General features: G+C 40.7%; 1 protein-coding gene across 1 annotated transcript in view; it reads right to left on the bottom strand.

Annotated features, from left to right (window-relative positions):
• LOC126252842 (polyglutamine-binding protein 1) overlaps nucleotides 1-22893 on the bottom strand; it is an 89695-nt gene that overhangs the window by 4392 nt on the left and 62410 nt on the right. Inside the window, exon 5 of the mRNA XM_049953790.1 lies at nucleotides 13042-13219. Within this exon, the coding sequence (XP_049809747.1) occupies nucleotides 13042-13219 (178 nt within the window). The remainder of the gene's footprint in view (nucleotides 1-13041; nucleotides 13220-22893) is intronic.

The following is a 22893-nucleotide window of genomic DNA, read 5'->3' as shown; positions in this document are numbered from 1 at the left end:
GACAAATTGACTTGATACATTTGTTTAATAAATCAGTTGAAATCTAACCAAATCTCCAAAATTCTTCCACATTTCTAGATAGAAGCAATGTTTTCTACACAAACTGACAACCAATATATTACTTTGAGTTGTATGTAGTGTGCACTGTCACCACCACCACCAAATGGTATACAGTAAACAGTAAAGAAAATTCTAAAAAAAAAACATCAACTAATGCCCAAAAGATGTAAAACAAAGCACATGGTTAAAGACTGATAGGTGTAAAATGAAATTCATCTGGCTGTGAAAAAGCAATGCACTAAGTATTCAACTAGCGTGTCAGAATCTTATCGAAAGATATCTCACAAAATTCAAAGAAATTCAGGTCATGTATAAAGATAGTCAGTGGCACCAACATTACAGTCAGCACATAAATGTGTGGATGACACAGAAACAGAAACTGAGAGTAGCAAAGCAACAGCAGAAATGCTGAACTGTGTTTCCAAATGTTCCTTTACAAAGGAAGACTGCCCCAGTTTAATTCTTGCACCACTGTGAATATGAGTGATATCAGTAACAGTGCGGGTTGCACTAAGAAACAGCTGATATAGCTCAAATTGAGCAAAACCTCAGGGTCTGACTGAATCCCTATCAATTCTATACAGAATTTCTAGCTGAGTTAGCTATACTTAAGTATAAATAGCCACATTACCTGCAAAAAGCCTGAGGTTACTTTTTTATTTTCTGTCAGGACATGAATATACAAAGTGAACAGCAAAAATCCCAACTCAATTCCGTGGTGTATGGCTGAATTTACTTGTTACATATGTTGATGACTCTCCATTCAAGATAATGTGCTGTATCATTCCTATCAAGTAATTCTGAACACCATCGCAAATTCCGTTTAAAAATCCCATAGCATTATACTTTTATACTGTATGTTGATGTGGGAACCAAAAAATACTGCATCTGCCTGAATATCTAGATCCATGGCTTTCAGGAAATCATGTGAGAAAATTGTGAGTTGGATTTCACATGACTGATATTTTCAGAATCCAGGCTTGATGGCATGAAAATTAGTCTGTTGAAAATACCTAATTATGTTTAAGCTCAGAATATGTTTTGGATCACTTCTCAAACATAAAAGTGTGATCAGCAACTGGCAGAAAGCACAGAGTCACTTGTCTACAAGAAGGCTAGCAGAAGTGACCCAAAACAGATACAAACAGTAGCAAATGTAAGAGCTGCTGTTGTGACTGACTGAGTCATTGTGTGATAGCATTGTTGCAGGATTTGTGCATGTACTCACTACGTTTGGATTTTTTTTTTTTAAACTGTGCTGTAAGTATGACACATTTTATAGTTGAATCATAAATCTGAAAACTCTAGAGGAAGAACTGAATGAATTTAGATTCAAGGGAGACATATCTGGGTGGGAATAGTCTGACGAAATTGGTGAATGATTCTTTAAGGAAGGTACAACACTGGCTCAAGGAAGTGTTCCTATAGCAACTAATGCCAGTAGGCTTGTAGAACAACACTTTTCTGTTAGAATTCCTGCAATTGAGAGGAATCTGTATCCAACACAAGTTTGAGAGATTTGTTTGAGGAAGACGAAACAATCTATTGGCAAAGCAAGCAAGTAAGAAACAGGGTGGTACTGCTTTGTCTGCAACATACTTCTCATCATGCCTAAATATTTCAGACTTTTCCATAAAATAGCCAATTGCATGTCACATTGCTCAAGAACTCACCTCACATAATGCTTATTAAGGGCAATTATACTTTCTGTCATTGTTACTATACAATTTTTAATTTGTTGTTGTTGTTGTTGTGGTCTTCAGTCCTGAGACTGGTTTGATGCAGCTCTCCATGCTACTCTATCCTGTGCAAGCTTCTTCATCTCCCAGTACCTACTGCAACCTACATCCTTCTGAATCTGTTTAGTGTATTCATCTCTTGGTCTCCCTCTACGATTTTTACCCTCCACGCTGCCCTCCAATACTAAATTGGTGATCCCTTGATGCCTCAGAACATGTCCTACCAACCGATCCCTTCTTCTAGTTAAGTTGTGCCACAAACTTCTCTTCTCCCCAATCCTATTCAATACCTCCTCATTAGTTATATGATCTACCCATCTAATCTTCAGCATTCTTCTGTAGCGCCACATTTCGAAAGCTTCTATTCTCTTCTTGTCCAAACTAGTTATCGTCCATGTTTCACTTCCATACATGGCTACACTCCATATGAATACTTTCAGAAATGACTTCCTGACACCTAAATCAATACTCATGGTAACAAATTTCTCTTCTTCAGAAACGCTTTCCTTGCCATTGCCAGTCTACATTTGATATCCTCTCTACTTCGACCATCATCAGTTATTTTGCTCCCCAAATAGCAAAACTCCTTTACTACTTTAAGTGTCTCATTTCCTAATCTAATTCCCTCAGCATCACCTGACTTAATTCGACTACATTCCATTATCCTTGTTTTGCTTTTGTTAATGTTCATCTTATATCCTCCTTTCAAGACACTGTCCATTCCGTTCAACTGCTCTTCCAAGTCCTTTGCTGTCTCTGACAGAAGTACAATGTCATCGGCAAACCTCAAAGTTTTTATTTCTTCTCCATGGATTTTAATACCTACTCCGAACTTTTCTTTTGTTTCCTTAACTGCTTGCTCAATATACAGATTGAATAACATCGGGGAGAGGCTACAACCCTGTCTCACTCCTTTCCCAACCACTGCTTCCCTTTCGTGCCCCTCGAATCTTATTATTGCCATCTGGTTTCTGTACAAATTGTAAATAGCCTTTCACTCACTGTATTTTACCCCTGCCACCTTCAGAATTTGAAAGAGAGTATTCCAGTCAACATTGTCAAAGAGCTTTCTCTAAGTCTACAAATGCTAGAAACGTAGGTTTGCCTTTCCTTAATCTAGCTTCTAAGATGAGTCATAGGGTCAGTATTGCCTCACGTGTTCCAACATTTCTACGGAATCCAAACTGATCTTACCTGAGGTCAGCTTCTACCAGTTTTTCCATTCGTCTGTAGAGAATACGCGTTAGTGTTTTGCATCCGTGACTTATTAGACTGATTGTTCGGTAATTTTCACATCTGTCAGCACCTGCTTTCTTTGGGATTGGAATTATTATATTCTTCTTGAAGTCTGAGGGTATTTCCCTGTCTCATACATTTTGCTCACCAGATGGTAGAGTTTTGTCAGGACTGGCTCTCCCAAGGCTGTCAGTAGTTCTAATGGAATGTTGTCTACTCCCGGGGCCTTGTTTCGACTCAGGTCTTTCAGTGCTCTGTCAAACTCATCACGCAGTATCATATCTCCCATTTCATCTTCATCTATATCCTCTTCCATTTCCATAATATTGTCCTCAAGTACATTGCCCTTGTATAGGCCCTCTATATACTCCCGCCACCTTTCTGCTTTCCCTTCTTTGCTTAGAACTGGGTTTCCATCTGAGCTCTTGATATTCATACAAGTGGTTCTCTGTTCTCCAAAGGTCTCTTTAATTTTCCTGTAGGCAATATCTATCTTACCCCTAGTGAGATAAGCGTCTACATCCTTACATCTGTCCTCTAGCCATCCCTGCTTAGCCATTTTGCACTTCCTGTCGATCTCATTTTTGAGACGTTTGTATTCCTTTTTGCCTGCTTCATTTACTGCATTTTTATATTTTCTCCTTTCATCAATTAAATTCAGTATTTCTTCTGTTACCCAAGGATTTCTACTAGCCCTCGTCTTTTTACCTACTATGTCCTCTGCTGCCTTCACTACTTCATCTCTCAAAGCTAACCATTCTTCTTCTACTGTATTTCTTTCCCCCATTCCTGTCAATTGTTCCCTTATGCTCTCCCTGAAACTCTGTACAACCTCTGGTTCTTTCAGTTTATCCATGTCCCATCTCCTTAAATTCCCACCTTTTTGCAGTTTCTTCAGTTTTAATCTACAGTTCATAACCAATAGATTGTGATCAGAGTCCACATCTGCCCCTGGAAATGTCTTACAATTTAAAACCTGGTTCCTAAATCTCTGTCTTACCATTATGTAATCTATCTTAAACCTGTCAGTATCTCCAGGCTTCTTCTATGTATACAACCTTCTTTTATGATTCTTGAACCAAGTGTTAGCTATGATTAAGATGTGCTCTGTGCAAAATTCTATCTGGTGGCTTCCTCTTTCATTTCTTAGCCCCAATCCGTATTCACCTACTACGTTTCCTTCTCACCCTTTTCCTACTACCGAATTCCAGTTACCCATGACTATTAAATTTTCATCTCCCTTCACTATCTGAATAATTTCTTTTATTTCATCATACATTTCTTCAATTACTTCGTCATCTGCAGAGCTAGTTGGCATATAAACTTGTACTACTGTAGTAAGCGTGGGCTTCGTGTCTATCTTGGCCACAATAATGCGTTCACTATGCTGTTTTTAGTAGCTTACCCGCACTCCTATTTTTTTATTCATTATTAAACCGACTCCTGCATTACCCCTATTTGATTTTGTATTTATAACCCTGTATTCACCTGACCAGAAGTCTTGTTCCTGCTGCAACCGAACTTCACTAATTCCCACTATATCTAACTTTAACCTATCCATTTCGCTTTTTAAATTTTCTAACCTACCTGCCCGATTAAGGGATCTGACATTCCACGCTCCGATCCGTAGAACGCCAGTTTTCTTTCTCCTGATAACTACGTCCTCTTGAGTAGTCCTCGCCCGGAGATCCGAATGGGGGACTATTTTACCTCCGGAATATTTTACCCAAGAGGACGCCATCATCATTTAATCATACAGTAAAGCTGCATGCCCTCGGGAAAAATTACGGCTGTAGTTTCCCCTTGCTTTCAGCCATTCGCAGTACCAGCACAGCAAGCCTGTTTTGGTTAATGTTACAAGGCCAGATCAGTCAATCATCCAGGCTGTTGCCCCTGCAACTACTTTAAAGGCTTCTGCCCCTCTTCAGGAACCACACGTTTGTCTGGTCTCTCAACAGATACCCCTCCGTTGTGGTTGCACCTACGGTACGGCTATCTGCATTGCTGAGGCACGCAAGCCTCCCCACCAACGGCAAGGTCCATGGTTCTTGGGAGGATTTTTAATTAAATTAAAATTTTTAATTTATTCAGAACGAAAATAAAGATGAAAAACAAACAAGTTTCTTCTGATAAGTCATTTTTCACACAGATGTACACAAATTGTATGAAAAAACAGTGTAAATGAGTTGATAAAAGTGGAGAGCTAAGTGCATTTCACATGGTAGATAGGTTGATGGAGGGGAACGGGTGGGGGGCAGTGCAAAATAGACGAGTTGGAAATGAACACACAAAGAAATTAAAAACGAGCAAAGAACAGGAATAGTCACAGAAAGGAAATTCTGAGACTAGAGAAATAAACTTGAACTTAGGCACTGGGAATGTACAATATCCTGTTGCAGAGCATGCCCTACAACATGATAGATGTGACCTCGGTGTCTGTTTTACACCACATATAACATTAAACTCTCTTTACAACATGTGCTCTGTTCACCCCCCCCCCCCTCTCCCCCAGCCTAAATTTATGTTAATTTCTGTGGTTTCAGCATTTCCTTTAAGTAATTATTACTGTTCACTCCCTTTTTTAATTTTTTATGGTTATCTTTTGACCTGTCTATTCCACTGCCCTACTCTGTCTACCATGTATAATGCACTTACATTTCTGCTCTTTTTTTCAGTGTTCTCTGTCCTGCATATAATGTTATCTTCCATCAATGAGTTCTCAGATTTCAAATCTTGTCCACTGCAGGTACCAAAAAGCCTTCTCATCCTGTCCAGCTATGCTCCTCTGACCTTGACTTCTGGGTGATTTTGCTGTAACTCATCCCATTTTATACACCTCACCAATTCTTTTTCTTCTTCCCTCTTCCTTTCCCTTCAGCCCTTCTGTCAAAAGAAAGAGCAACTTGCTATGAAAGCTTGTGCATTTCCATATATTTACTGTGTTTTCTGCTGCTGCTGCTTCCTGAGTAGATTTTTTTTTTTTTTAACCAAACCTTGAAATTTGATCTATTTTAGTGTGTCCTGCACTTAACGATATCTCAAACAAATATGTGCCAGTAATAAATAAGGGCATAAATAGCTGGTTTTTGGGACTGAATATTTTCTAAGTGGCTAAACCTTAAAATGTTAAACTTAAAAGGCACTTGCGACACAAACTAATCTTGCACAAGTTTTACGTACTGTCTGGATTATATCCTTTCAAAGGAATTGGCAGATTTACAGTTCCCTAATTTCACACACCTTGATCAACAGATTTCCTTTCCCTGACCAATTTTTTAAAAACCAACACATTCTGTTTTTTAAACATCCAGTGCTAGCTGGAAAATTCTGTACTGCCAGTATATATGTAAACTCATGAGCTTCCCTTTTCAACAATAGTCCATTGGAGAGCAAAATGGTTATCCAAGGTTTGTTCACTATTGATTATGATTTCACCAAAATTCTGGGCCTACAGAATTTTTCAGTTAGAAACGATCAGATGGTTTTAAAATTAAATTACTTGATTTTTAGGAATGTAGTGGCAGAAACGAAATCTGTGGATTGCATCAAGTTTAATCAGTAGATTGAAAAATCTCCCAGTTTCTTTTGAAGGGCATAATCTAGACCAGAGCGGGGAACAGTTCGGGCTTAGGGGCCCACATTGTGGAAACAGATGTTAATGGAGGGCCACACTTTTTGAAATGATTGCATGCATTAGTTAAATCCGCATTTCTGAAAAGACATAAACAGTTAAAGAAAAATTCTGAATGTCTTGATGGGCCACAGAAAACCCATTAGCAGCCGACTTGTGGCCTGCTGGCCGCTATTTGCTCCCACCTTATCTGGAAGATACTTAAAAAGTGACATGACTGGTTTGTTTTAGAGGTGCCTTCCAGAGCAAATCTTCATGTTTAAAGGAGAAGAGTGCCAGAGCGCTAAACAAAGTAAGAAGAACCTCGCCATTCTTCATTGAAAGAATACGACGGGAGTGGACAAACTGCCTCTTCTCATCGTCAGGAAATCAGAACAATCTAGATGTTTCATAGGTATATTTTTTATACTATATTCCACAACAGTTTAACATACATGGTGTCCCATTTGGCACGATATGGTGAGTATAACATTAGGACAACAAGTTGCCAGCTTGATAATCCAAACAAAACCTACTTTACTGTCCAAGAAAATTACCAATGCAAACAACATTCTTCATTCAGGCATGATCCTCAATATCTCTTGAAAAATATTCATGGGTATTTTATTGTCAAGTCACAAAATTGGTGCACTCATAATTTGTGAGATAATGTAATGAATAGAATAATACACCATTTGCCAAAACATCAGTGAATGATGAACCTTGTGTCAAAAAGATTTTGTCATACTTAGGCCTTTGTTAAAATATATTATCTCTTTTTCTCTATATTGCCTAATTCATGTCTTTTTTATTCAACTGAATTATGCAGCTTTACCAAGAACATAAGACTCGTAGGTCATCCTGTTATACATATTATCTCCAATGTCGGGGTTATTGTACTGTAACTGGACAGATGGCGCCCACCACTGCCCAACAACTGAAGTGCCAATTGTGGTGGATCATGCCTTTCTCCAAAGGATATGAGTACGAGCAGTAACAAACATTGGAAGCAGGATAGGCCAGGCCTTCATTGATGGAGAAGAATTTTTGCCACTTCTGATCTCTTACTGTACAAGACATCTTTACATCTGCCCCACAAATTCTAGTTTCCTCACACGGTTAATTTGAACAGCTTTGAAAGAGAGGAGGGCCAGGATGAGTTAAATTTATAGTGCAATAGTTTAATTTCACAGCTTGATGGTGTAAGGACTCAACCCACTGACTTGGGTGGCAAGTGAAACTTTTTTGCAGGGGCTGATAGATGCTGATAGGGGGAAAAATCATTATTTCTATTGGTAACTGTTCTGCACGCGTGAATTTACCAATATGCATAAACATTAAGTACTTTTACATGCCAAGACCACTGATAAGTTACAACTGTTGGACTGTGCTGACATACACAATGTCAAATATTATTAACATGAAGAAGTTGTGACTTTTCAGGAGTTGTAATAAATGTTCAGGCTGGCCAGAGATAAACATGCTCTTTGCTATGAAATTCACTATGAGAGCATGGTTCACAGAGAGTGTTGTTACCATCAAGAAAGCTCGTTTTGGAGCACTGCGGGGGATCAAGATTTTGAGCCACCAAAAACAACTGGTACTGATACTGGACCTAACAGTGAAGACTAGGCCAATCTTGTGCCTCAGGGAATCTGGGATGTCTATGGATTCACTGCTGGGGGTACAAACAGACAGTCATGCAAAATACTTTCGAACATGTTTTCTGAAAACTGTCTTGAGCAGCTGAAAATATCTTACACCTTGTAACTAGAAATAGGCCAGGACTTATTGACAACGTCAGTATAGAAACAAGGATTAGTGATCATGATGTCATTATAGCAACTATGATTATTTAAGTTAATAAATCAGTCAAGAAGGCTAGCAGAGTGTTTTGCTAGATAGAGCAGATAAGCATTTATTAAAATCTCACTTAGACAGTGAATCTGCACACTTAGTTACAGTAAGATGGCTGTAGAGGAATTATGGGCAAAGTTTAAGCAGACTGTAAATCGAAGTCTGGAAAGTTACGTGCCTAGTGAGGGGATAAAGGGTGTAAAAGACACACCACGGTTTAATAACAAAATTTAGAAGATGCTGAGGAAGCAGAGGCTGTTCCACTCTAGGTTCAAAAGGGGATGCACAAGTGACAACATGGGAAGGTTAGTAGAGATTCATGCACCTGTGAAAAGATCTATGCGCTAAGCATACAACAACTACCACTGTCACACCTTAGCAAAAGATCTGGCAGAGTCTAGAGCTTCCATTCAGTTTTGTTAATCAGTCTGGTGTGGCAGTTGAAGACAGCAAAACGAAACCCGAAGTTTTATATTTCATGTTCAAGAAATCGTTTACACAGGAGAACCGTACAAAGATACCATCATTTGACCACTGGACAGACTGCCGTATGGACGACGTAGAAATAGGCATACATGGTGTAAAGAAACAACTGAAAGATTTGAAAACAAATAAATCACTAGGTCTGGATGGAATCCCAGTTTGAGTTTACAAAGAGTACTCTAAGGCACTGGCCCCTTACCTAGCTAGCATTTATCATGAATCTCTCACCCAGCACAAAGTCCCAAGCCACTGGAAAAAAGTGCAGATGACTCCAGTATACAGGAAACTAAAAGAAAGGACCCACAGAATTACAGACCAATATACCTAACTTTTGTTTGTTGTAGAGTCCTTGAACATATTCTCAGTTCAAATATAATAAATTTTCTTGAGATTATGATACTTATGTTCACAAAACAGCATGGTTTTAGAAAGCATTTTCCCTCATTTGCCTTATAACCTCACAGTAAGACTACTCATTGACAGTCTAACCAGGTGAAAAAAACTCCTTATGTAATATTCCCCGAATGTTGAGAAAAAGATCAGTGACTTCAAGTTGCTGCAAACTTGTTGAGCTTTTTTTTTTTTTGGCCTTGGAGAAGATGGCGTTTCCCATTGTGATGATTACTGTTTTGCTTCAGGATCATAACTGTAGATCAAAGATTCATCACCTGTTATGACTCTGGATAAGAATTTTGGACACTCTTTAATTCTTTGTTGCAGCTCAGTGCATGTCTGAATTTTTGAGGATTCAATGGTCAAAGCTGACAAGGTGTAGGGCAAACTTCACTGCAATTCATCTCATGTTCAGTTCATCAGCTAGAATTTGCTAACATGTATCATGTGATAGCCTAAATCTGTTACAAACATTGTGAATTGCCTGCCTTTGGTCTTCATGAACCATGTCATGCACTTTCATTATCATTTCTGGTACTGAGCATGTCAATGGTTGGGCAGAATATCTGACATCTTCCACATATTCTCGGCCTTCCTCGAAGCACTTAAACCACTCCAATGTTCTTGCCTGACTCAGTGCACTATTACCAAATGTCTCTGTCAGCATGTGGAGGGTTTCAGCTGCAGTTTTCTTCAACTTGAAAATGAGTTTGATGCAAATCCATTGCCCCTTCACATTATTCATTTCACTATTCACAAAAGCGCTAAAACACGTCCTGACACACACCACTACAACTCACAACTGCATGCAGCAAAGATGCACAACTTTGTGCTACAATAGCTAAGACGTGTATTGTGAGACATACAGTGGTAGAAAGTTGTGCTAGTACTGGTTTGACCGGTACACTGAAATTCTAAGATATTTTGGGTCACGTCTCGTACATCAAATAATAGAGCAAATCAAACATTTTTTCCTTCCAGTGAGGCCACAAAGCATCTTGCTACAAAATAAAGTTCTGTAGTTCAGCTTCTTGCAATTGAGGTAAGAGCTATAGTTTTAGCACATCAAGATAACAAACCCCTGTTAAGTTTCTTCACTGAAAAAGGAAGGCTCACAAACTTTCCACTGGGATATGGGACAAAAAGAAAAAAATCTGTTTCAGGGAGCCTAGTTGCAACTGTACCGTCTCATGGGGATTTGCTGACTCCCAGATGTGCACATTATGTGTGTTCACAATGTCGATTCATCGCTGAAGATGACACAATCCTGAAAATCTTCATCATCATACAGCAACATTTTATCTGCAAAGTTGGCACATAAACCATAGTCTGTAGGTTTTAGAGCTTTAATAACTGCAAACAATAAGGACATAGTTGTAAATATCTTCTTAGAAGTCTCCACACAGACATTACTGAAACTGCTAATTCACAACTAGCCTTCCGAACTGATTTCTTGGGGTTAAGCATGAAAGACTCTCTCACTCGTTCAATACATTATTTAGTCAATCTTGGTTGTCCCATGTTCTTCCTTTGCAAAAACAGCCTGAGTCTTCACACTGATGAGACCATCAACAGACTTACTAATGCTTGGAGTCTTACTGTGGAACTTAAATGCAAAACGCACAATGCACTGTAACAACAGATTCAATCCTTATACTCTGTAAAACACAAAAAGCATTCTGTTCACTAGTTTCCATCTTTGCTACTATCACCTTCCAATGGAAGACGCAGGAAACAGTGCATGTATATGCACACAGGTATACAAACAAAACTGTTTGAGTTGCTCTTGCATTAGAAGTGTTATTTGTAATTGTAACTTGAATGTAATAAATGCTACAAAGCATTAAAATTCCAATGTTCATTTTGAAATACCTGGTAAGTAGAAAGTAAAATACCCAACACACAAGTGTATAAAGACAACAAAAGCAAGAGGGAAACAAAATCAGAAAAGGGTGCGAAACAGATGAGCAGCCGCGAATAGTTACGAGACAAAATCAGAGAAGAAACTACTTAATGGATTTATTTAATCTTTGGTCCAGAACATTCAAAACTATTTATGCAGTTCTCACTGGTTTACATACATTTTGCAAGTCATCTACATACTTTTTAGTGTCTTTAAAGCTCTTTTATGCTTGTCTTGCATCCAATCATCATTCCTCAAATTGATATTTCTACTATAAGATCATGTTACTCCTAATAGTACAAAACAAAGGGGGATGGAATTATGACTCTAGCATTTATAGCAAAAACATAGATTTGAAAATTGAAAAATGTCTTTTGCATGCAAGGTAGCCATGCAAGCACGGAAGCCGGCCGAAGTGGCCGTGCGGTTAAAGGCGCTGCAGTCTGGAACCGCAAGACCGCTACGGTCGCAGGTTCGAATCCTGCCTCGGGCATGGATGTTTGTGATGTCCTTAGGTTAGTTAGGTTTAACTAGTTCTAAGTTCTAGGGGACTAATAACCTCAGCAGTTGAGTCCCATAGTGCTCAGAGCCATTTTTTTTGCAAGCACGGACTTGGAAGAATTATAAAACAAATTAACACCTGAAACTTCCTGGCAGATTAAAACTGTGTGCCCGACCGAGACTCGAACTCGGGACCTTTGCCTTTCGCGGGCAAGTGCTCTACCATCTGAGCTACCGAAGCACGACTCACGCCCGGTACTCACAGCTTTACTTCTGCCAGTATCTCATCTCCTACCTTCCAAACTTTACAGAAGCTCCCCTGCGAACCTTGCAGAACTAGCACTCCTGAAAGAAAGGATATAGCGGAGACATGGCTTAGCCACAGCCTGGGGCTAAGCCATGTCTCCGCTATATCCTTTCTTTCAGGAGTGTTAGTTCTGTAAGGCTGTGGCTGTAGCTAAGCCATGTCTCCGCTATATCCTTTCTTTCAGGAGTGCTAGTTCTGCAAGGTTCACAGGAGAGCTTCTGTAAAGTTTGGAAGGTAGGAGACGAGATACTGGCAGAAGTAAAGCTGTGAGTACCGGGCGTGAGTCGTGCTTCGGTAGCTCAGATGGTAGAGCACTTGCCCGCGAAAGGCAAAGGTCCCGAGTTCGAGTCTCGGTCGGGCACACAGTTTTAATCTGCCAGGAAGTTTCATATCAGCACACACTCCGCTGCAGAGTGAAAATCTCATTCTGGAAATTAACACCTGGTAGAGAATTAGTTTATTGGAGACAGACTACAACCTCAGATTAGACAAGGATGGGGAGGAAATGAGTTGCAGTCTTTTTAAAGGAAACGGATAGTTTTTGACATTAAAGAAAAATGACAGAAGATGCAAATTTGGATGACAGGGCGGGACTGCTCCTCCTGGGGAGATACTATAGTTTGTTATGAGTACAAGCAGCAGATTGCCTGCAGATCAGTTACAAAATCCTTCAACATGATGATGTGAATCTAGCATACATTCAATCAGGTAGATAATGAAGTCAAGTTCTGTTGCTGAGAGACCAATAGTTAAAACAGTGAAGCAAGCTCTCATACTCTGATGTTCCAGTAAAACCAGTTGTCCTAATTTGAATGACAGCACTCTCATTATGTGTGTATACTTCTTTGGGAGCAGGTATTACACTGGGGTCAACTCCATGAGTATGAACTATTATTGTATTTTAAGCTCTTAACATTGATAACTACAACTAAAGCAACAAAGTTTAACTCACTTCTGCATCTTCATCATTTTCACTATCTTTTGCCTCATCTTCTTCTTCATCATCCCCTTCAGCTAGCCTCATTTCTTCACGCATGTGAGCTGCTGATTCCGAAACAACAGCACGTGGATGACTCGGAGGCAACCATGACACCAAATCATTTTCACTCTCCCAGTAGTAATGTCGTCCTCTGTATTCATAAAGACACACATACCATACACTATAAGATTATATCAATAAATACTAATAAAATCACAAGTTACAGTTGACACCACACAGAAATGTGCTGCGAGTGACTTATGGTTTTAAAAGCGCACACAAGATCTACGGAGAAATGCAACAACTGTTGGACAGTTATAGCTGATTATCTTTCAAAGTTAAAAACTTTCTATTTCACATTAAAGAAAAAAGTATGAAATTACATAGTATTCTACTGGGACGGACTGTAGTATTATTTTGGGTTAAATGATTTTTTTGTTTGAGCTGTTTTCGTGTTAAATCTTTTTTTCCATATACAGCTTGGCTCTTTGTACACAATCCGTAAGTGTGACCTCTGAAAAGTTGAAAGAGGCCGTCGGGGAACGTTCCTTATCGTGAGCACAAGTTTTATGCTGGCACAAATCATTTTTGGAAGGCAGGGAAGACAATGAAGATGAATCTTGCTCAGGAACACATTCAACAATGCTGATTTGCTTCCTTGGCAGTAGGGGTATCACATATGAATAATTTGCACCTCCAAGACAAACTGTCAACCAAACATTTTACAAAGATGTCCTTGAAAGGGTGAATCGAGTGAGTCCAGACATTGCAGACAAGTAAATGCTGCATCATGACAACATCCTGTGCCACAAGGTCACTTCTATCATGGACTTTTGGACCTCAGAAAGCAATCCTGTTGTTCCGCAGCCAACCTATTCACCTTACCTGAGTCGTCGTGACTTTTTTATTTTCCCAAAATTGAAAGATGTCTGAAAAGGACATCATTTTTGGACTCTGGAGAACATTCAAGAGAATGTGACTGACATGTTAAAGGCCCAACCAGTTGAAGCCTTTCAGCGTTGCTACTAAGGCTGAGAACAACTACTCTGCCATTGTATAGCTGTCAATGGGAACTACTTTAAAAGGGACAATACTGTTGTTTGGAAAAAAAAAATCTAACTTCAGTGGATGGAAAATCAGTCCACTTTTCTCAAACACCTCATAATTCTGCCAGAGACAGCAAATGACCTGGAAGAGCAATCGAACAGACTGGATAGTTTCTTGAAAAGAGGTTATAAGATCAGATTCAACCAAATTACAATAAGAGTAATGGAATGTGGTAGAATTCAAGCAGATGATAACTGACAATGAGATTAGGAAATTAGATGCTAAAAGTAGCAGATGAGTTTTGCTATTTGGGCAGCAAAATAACATTTGATATCAGAAGTAGTATGTAAAGCTGTCATCACTCTGAAGATTGTTTTGAACACCACAGTGCCTTGATGAGCATGGTCTTTTTGGAGGTGGTATGCCATTGCCTTCCTCTGAACTTTGTTCAAACTTACCCAGACAGTTATGGGGGTCTACAACTTAATGTGGATTCCAAATCTCAGGGCAGCTTGGCATTTTTCACATCAATAGACATTGCTAGAGGTGAAAGAAGAGATTAGTGACAGATGAAAACCGTACGACTTACGGGGGATCGAACTTGAGACCTTTGGAAGTGTAGTCTGCCATTTCACCACTCACCTTCTGAGTTACTGATATAAAATGCAGGCTGGCAATTAGAAGAAAAGCATTTCTGAAAAAGAGAAATTTTTTAACATCTAATATAAATTTACATGTCAGTAAATCTTTTTTTGAAAGCATTTATCTGGAGGGTAGTGTTGTACGGAAATGAAAGACGGACGAGAAGCAGTTCAGGCAAGAAGAAAATAGAAGCTTTTGGGGGCAAAAAGAAATTTATGGCATAACATATATAAAAGAAGAGACTGGCTGATAGGACACATTCTGAGGCATCAAGGAATATTTAATTTGGTATAGGGGGAAGTGTTGTGGGAAAAAATTCTAGAGGGAGACCAATGGATGAATATAGCAAGCAGCTCCAAATTGGATGTAGGTTGCAGTAATTATTCAGAGATGAAGAGTCTTGCACAGGATAAACTGGCAGGAACAGATGCATCAAACCAGTCTTTGGACTGACGCCTGTAACAATCACTTACAAAATAAAACAGGGATAGTAATTTCATCAAACATAGATGCTACATTTTGAGCTCCCGTGCATGTTGCCCATCACTACTCTTTCTCTGGGCTTGAACACTAAGGGTGGTGAGCACCAACCAGGGATAAGTGAAACTAAAGTAATAAGAGAGAAGGAAATTGGTGACTTCGAGTCGATAGTACTGCACTAAAGGAGTAAATTACTCCAGGAGTAAATTTTTCATTTACTTCCGAAGTAAATTTGTTTACTCCATTACTGGTTAAGAGCACCAGTGAAGAGTACACTACTATGTTAGTAAATTAAGGAGGAAATAAGGCCAAAATTTACTCCTAGACAGTAGTAGGAGAGCAAGGTGTGATCTTTGAGTTCTGTGTTTTAAGTGTTGAATTCTATGCACTACCTGGATTACGAAGAACATATGGAGATGGAGGAAGAGGTGAACATCCCACAAATGACAGTTGTAATGGAGAGCAGAGACATATTTTTGATGTATAGTGACAGTGATTTCAAAGAGCGGTTTGGGTTGCGTAAGGAATATTTAGAGTTGCTGCTTGGTATGCTGGAGCCGTAACTGCAGGAACTGTGCTTTTCTCCCCTAGGCTGTAACTTCTTTGTGGACTGCAAATTTTTTAGCACAAATACTTTTAAAAATGTAGCATTGGATCTCATTAATATCCATCGTACTACTGCTGGAAGAGCTTTTAACAGTGTGATAAACAGTTTAGTTGCCTTAAAGCCAATGTATGTGTCCATGCCATAGAGCCACGGAAATGTATCATAAAACAAAAGAGAATTCTATGAAACTGGTGAGTTTCCAAATGTCATAGGGGCCATAGACTGTGTACATATACCCACACTTTGTCGTTCTGGAGAGCAAGCAGAAACATACAGAAATCGCAAGAATTTCTTTTCTATCAATACACAAACCATATGTGATATCAATATGAAGATTTTGAATGTGGCAAGCCATTGGCCGGGTTCCATGCAAGATGCACACATTTGGGACAATAGTAGAGTTGCTGCAGAATTTGAAAATGGAGAATATGATGGGTTGCTTGTTGGAGATAGTGGATATGCTCTCTCCAAACATCATATGATGCCGGTGTTCTGAGCCCACACGGGAGTTGAATGGCGCTACAATAGAGCCCGTATTGCTACCAGATGAGTAATAGAGTGAGCGTTCAGTGTTTGGAAAAAATGTTTCCAAATTCTCACTTGAACAATGCGATTTAAACGAAACAAGTGTGCGAATGTTATTGTGGCTGCTGCAGTTCTACACAACTTTGGAATAGAAGTTAGAGATGTGTTTCACCCTGATGCTGTGGAGGTGAATGACAATGAACAATATGCACTTCAGTCAGAAGCAGATGCTGCAGGCCAAGCTGTCAGAAGGTCTATTGTACTTAATTAAAATTGTACCTAGTTTGCTAGTAAAATTAGAAGTTAGTGTAAAGACTTTTCCTTCGTAAATGAATAAATAAGCCACTGGATTGTCACTAATGCAGTGAAAAGTGACTCATTTTATCCATGTGTAATTTTATAGTTATGTTCTTTTTCTTTCTTTCTTTTTTTGCATTAGGGTATTAACATTCTCATTTTATTTCTTAATTGGGTATACAAAGTCATACAATGTTTCGATTATTTCTGGAAAAAAAAAAAAGACTTACTTTATTTATAATATTGCAAATTCAGATAAATATTAAAATGTAACATTAACAAAAATTGGTACCGATGCTGGATGCTGAAATGATAAACACAAATGTTATGCCATACAAGAAACAAGAACATATTAACCATTTGAAAAAATTTCAAGGAAGTAAAAGATGTTTTATACATATGAATATTTTCTTATTCATTCACAAAATCCCAAATTTCTCGAGCACATTGGATGAAGAACTGAAACCTGAAGTTTGCTCCATTACATTATTGAACTTATTCATAGCCATGCTCTTCTTCCATGATTTCTCTTTGTCTTTCTATCCTCCCGAGTCCCCGAGTATAGTATACTATACTCCGCATCCTGAAACTTCAAAAATTCCCACTAGATAGCAGCACGTTCCTGGGTGGTTGCTACTGGGTTTAGGATGTGCTGACATCTGAGGCCAGTAGTAGTAGTAGTAGTAGTAGTAGAGGGGTTTTGTGGGCGCACGACAGCAAGGTCTTCAGCGCCCGTTCAGAATCATAGTGAGACGGGTGTCTCAAAAAAACAACCAACTCAGAACATTTACATAAAACGGAACATAAAACACGGGGAACAATCATTGAAAAATATGTGCTCACCCACACCGAAGTGTGGGATGAAGCAGGGCGTCAGCAGTAAAACATGGACAACATAGGAAGAAAATGGTAGAGGGAGCTAAAACAATGTAGCAGATGGAAGTGGCTGGCTGACCGCAAGGAAAAAAGGGAGGAGTCAGCCACTCTGCAATACACTAAAACCTCCAGCCTAAAAGTTTAGGCCAGAGTCCAGACACATCACAAAACTTAAAAACCCTAGACACACATGTCTCATCATTAGCTAAAACACAAGGCAGATCCCCATCAACTTGTGCTTCTGCCCTTGCATCACGGTATAAAACGCAGTCTGTTAAAATGTGCTGGACAGAGATGTGCACACCACAAGCATCACAAAACGGAGGATCCTCCCGCCGTAATAAATAGCTATGCGTCAGAGGACAGTGCCCGATCCGAAGACGTGTGAGGGCCACCTCTTCCCGCCTGAGCAACCGGCAGGAGGAACGCCACGGCTGAGTGGTTGACTTTACCGACCGCAGTTTATTGGCCGTCACCGTCAGCCATTCGTCCTCCCACAACTCCATGCACTTCCTGTGGAGTGTAGCGATGACTGACTGCAAGGGGATAGGACACTGGACCACATCCTGCTCTCTGCAGGCCTCCTTGGCAGCCCGATCAGCCTGTTCATTGCCCCATATGCCGACATGACCAGGCACCCAGCATAAGGATACCTCTTTACCCCACTGTTGGAGCAAGTACAGTTGGTCATGTATCAGCTGGACCATCTCCCCAGTCGGGTATAGGTTCTGCAGTGATTGTAAGGCACTAAGAGAATCGGAGCAGAGAAGAAATCGATCACCCCGAACACGATTCATCTGCTCCAGTGCCTTCAGGATCGCGTGGAGCTCCGCTGCGAAAACGGTATATTCAGCAGGGAGGCGAATCCGGGTAACATGATCAGGGAACACCACAGAACAGCCAAGGAAAGTCTCCTGTTTGGAGCCATCAGTATAAACGACAGTGAAACCGTGATGCACATCTAAAATGTTAAAAAACAGAGATTGAAACGTAAAATCTGGTGTGCCATCTTTCTTAAAATTAGTCAAATCTAAAATAAGTTTGGGTCTCCGGAGCAGCCAAGGTGGAGATCTGCTCCAACCGCGACGTAAAACACGAAGACCAGCCATAGACATCGCACCGAGGCAATCCTGTGCGCGATTCCCATAGGGCTGCGTCGCACATTGCCGGTTATGAAACAATCGTGCCAGAGGAGGCTGAGCAACGGTATGGTATGCAGGGGTGTATGGTGTGGACAAAGTTTTATACACCTGGCGCACTGTAAGTAGCCGTCGCTGCATATGAAGTGGCGGTTCACCAGCCTCTGCACAGAGGCTTGGTATGGGGCTAGTTCGGAATGCCCCAGTGGCCAACCAAAGCCCTTCATGGTGCACAACGTCCAACAACTTTAAGTAAGAAGGCCTCGCAGACCCATACACCGTGCACCCATAATCGAGCCGAGATCGCACAAACGCCCTGTAAAACTGGAGCAGACAAGTCCTGTCAGCTCCCCATGTACTGTGGCTAAGACATTTTAAAATACTTAAAGCCTTAAGTGACCGCCGTTTCAGGTCTTTAAGATGAGGTAACCATGTGAGCTTCGAGTCAAAAATGAGCCCCAGAAATCTCACCGTGTCTTTAAAAGTAAGAATAGTGTCCCTCATCCTCAACTCAGGAAAGGTTAAAATCGAACGAGAACGGTTAAAAAGAACACATACAGACTTCTCGGTGGAAAACTTAAAACCACTCTTCTGCGCCCAGTCATCCAAACGCCTAATCGTAAGTTGCAACTGACGAGTTGTCATTGCAAGGCTTGAAGAAGAGCAAAACAAAGAGAAATCATCCACAAACAAAGAACACTGGACAGGACTTTTCACTATGGACGTAATGCTATTAATAGCGATGGCAAAGAGAGTCACACTTAAAACGCTACCCTGAGGGACACCGTTCTCCTGCGCAAAGCGATCAGACAGGACATCACCAATTCGGTATCTAAAATATCGTGGCGAGAGGAAAGACTGAATAAAAAGAGGAAGACAACCATGAAAACCCCATTCGTGAAGCTACTCCAGGATGAGACGCCTCCAAGTGGTATCGTAGGCCTTCTCGATGTCGAAAAATACACCTAGAAGGTGATGACGGCGTAGGAAAGCTTGTTGTATAGCCGCCTCCAGGAGGGCAAGGTTATCGAAGGTGGAACGAAACCTCCTGAACCCACACTGAAAGCGACTAAGGAGTTGCCGGGATTCTAACATCCAGACAAGGCGGCGGTTGACCATCCGCTCCAAGGTCTTCCCTATGCAACTAGTGAGGGCAATACTACGGTAGCTACTTGGGCTCGTGCGGTCTTTCCCAGGTTTTAAAAAAGGGATTAAAACTGCCTCACGCCACGCGTCAGGAAAGTGACCCGACGCCCAAATGTCATTAAAAAGTGCGAGGAGGAGTTCTCTGTTGCGCATTGTGAGGTGCCATAGCATACTGTAATGGATCCTGTCGTGACCAGGGGATGTGTCACGAGCTCCAGACAATGCAGAATCCAGCTCCCACATAGAAAATGGGCAGTTGTAAACTTCATGAGAGGTGGACTGGAAGTTCAGACTACATCTCTCAGCAACCGCTCTATGGCGCTGGAAACCTGGATCCTGACTGGTTGTTGCAGTAACTGTGGCAAAATACGCTGCCATAGTCTGGGCAATGTCTCGCGGATCCGTGTGGAGAGTGCTGTTAGTCATTACAGCAGCTATGGGGCACCTCCCTCCTCCGCCAGAAATTCTCCTGATGGTCTCCCACACAATGGAACTTTTGGTGGAACGATTAATGGTGTTCAGGAACGTTTGCCATGACCTCTTCTTGCCCTCACGAATAATGCGGCGACATCTTGCCCTCGCCACCCGAAAGGCTGCAAGATTCTCCGCAGTCGGCCGACACTTGAACCGACGCAGAGCCGCACGCCTGGTCCTGATTGCAGAGCGGCATTCAGCACTCCACCAAGGCACAGGTGGCCTCTTCCGGTGGCCTGTGGACTGTGGAATGGATGCTGCAGCGGCGTGGTGGACCATTTTGGTAATATGATCCACCCACACCTCAACATTCGCACAGTGTTCGAATTGGGCCAACTGGCTATAAAGTGTCGAGTTGGCTCCACTGAGCACCCATCGTGGTGGTCTCCTTTCGGGGCCCACGCCATCTGGCAGGTGAATCCAGATTGGGAAATGATCACTGCCGTGCAAGTCAGCAACCACTTCCCAGTGAGCACTGGCGGCAAGAGCTGGAGAGAAAAGCGAGAGATCAATGGCAGAGAACGACCCAGTCGCCGTGCAGAAATGAGTACTCTGTCCTCCATTGAGCAAGTAGGCACAGGATGACAGGAGAAGCCTCTCAATTGCTCTACCCCTGGGGCAGGTAATTGCAGAGCCCCAAAGCACATTGTGGGCATTAAAATCACCACAAATAATGAACGGCTGGGGGAGCTGTGTAAGAAGATCGGTGAGGGCCGTTTCATCAAGAGCATCATGTGGGGGCAAGTATCTGAGGCCAATCACTGTGACTATGTAGAAAGCTGTTACACATGTTTACATTGTATTTGCAGTGATCTGAAACAAAAATAGCGGGTGCAGACACACCGATCCGGTGAATTTCAAAGTAAGCACACAATAAATTTCATTTCACAAGGCTGAAAAAATTATGTTGCCTTTATTAATGTTTGAACATTGTCTGAGTTAAGAATAATAAATATACAATTAACAGCAACAGGGAGGTCATAACAATGAAGTATAGTGTGCTATACTTCAGGCTTCAATGTAGTAACATTGTCTCATACATTTCAAACTACTACTACATTCTCTCTGTCTCTCTCACAGATGAACATACTTAATACAAGACTCATATTTTCAAGAAATTAACATTTCCAATTTGTAATTAATTTGTAAATAACATGTTTTCAAAATTAGATGATGAGGAAGTGGTGGAATACTTATGCTACAGAAGTTATAAACAACAGGGAAACTCGGAGGCGAAGAAATTTCATGGCACCAAATCTTCCAAATTTACAACCTTATCAACAGATCAGCTATCGAGGATGGACATGTCTTGATTATTTTCTACGGTATTTAGATTTCTCCCTGTTTACACTCATTTCAGAGAAAACAAATCAGACATATACTTTGCTGTATGGTAAATCTCTTGGAACAACTGCAGAAGAGATCATGAGTTGGTTTGCTGTGAGTTGGTTTGCTGTAACTATGGCGATGGCCTGCTTACAGTGTCCTATAGTAAGTATATATTGGCAAAAACAATGGGAGATATCTAATATAACAGAGGGTATGACTAGGGATAGGTATTTTCAGTTCAGGAATTCCCTAAAAGTGGTATTTGGCTATGACATACCTGAAAATGAGATACAGAAAGATCGACTGTAGAAAGTGCATCCATTCCTGGAAAAGGTCAGATGAGGATGTTTTCTACAACCCAGATCTCTCCACATCGCTGTCGATGAAACAGTGGTTCCATTTCAAGGCCACTGTGGTTCCAAACTGTATGTAAGAGGAAAACCAAATCTACTTGGCATTAAAGTGTTTGTTTTGGCCAATCCCAATGGAAAACTATGTGATTTTGTCTGTTACCAATGCAAAACATCATTTCCTCAAGGGTTGCTTGTACATGGCATTTGTACTGTTACCATGGCAGACTTTTTACGTCTACGAAATTAGCTGGTTTGCTGCTTGAGAAAGGCCTTGGGTCTGCAGGGACCATTATGAACAACCGAATTCCCAAGCAGATCCGGCTAAAGTCAGATAAGGATCTTCAGAAAGAAGGACAAGGCTCATGTGACATGCTGGTCAGAAGTGATCAAAAGTTGGCAGTTACAAAATGGATGGGCAACAAAAGTGTTGTGAAGCTTTCCACTGCACAAGGTATTGAAACTAGTGAGACATGCCAGAGGTGATCCAAGAAAGAAGGCAAATATTTACATATTGAGGAACCCAGTGAAATTAAAAATTATAATCAGAACATGGGTGGTGTGGATATGGCAGATAGACTCAATTCCTACTGCCCAGTGTGTGCAAGGACCAAGAAATGGACACTAAGAACAATATACCATTTCACAGATGTTGCAGTTTGTAATTCTTGGCTTCAGTACAAAGAGGAACACAAGAAATCCGACACACCAGCAAAGGAGATTTTACAACTGAGAGCTTTTAAGATGATGCTTGCACAACAGCTTCTGAATCGAAACAAAACAGTAGGTAATCAAGAGCAACAAGAGCATCATGATGACAATGCAAGAAAAGAAGAACCTGAGATTAGTGCCCCAAAAAGAAGGAAACCAATAACACTGCCACCTCCAGAAACCCGAAAGCAAACAGAGCACA

Source organism: Schistocerca nitens, chromosome 4, assembly GCF_023898315.1.
Source record: "Schistocerca nitens isolate TAMUIC-IGC-003100 chromosome 4, iqSchNite1.1, whole genome shotgun sequence".
NCBI classification, from domain to species: domain Eukaryota; kingdom Metazoa; phylum Arthropoda; class Insecta; order Orthoptera; family Acrididae; genus Schistocerca; species Schistocerca nitens.
This window is presented reverse-complemented; position numbering and strand designations above follow the sequence as displayed.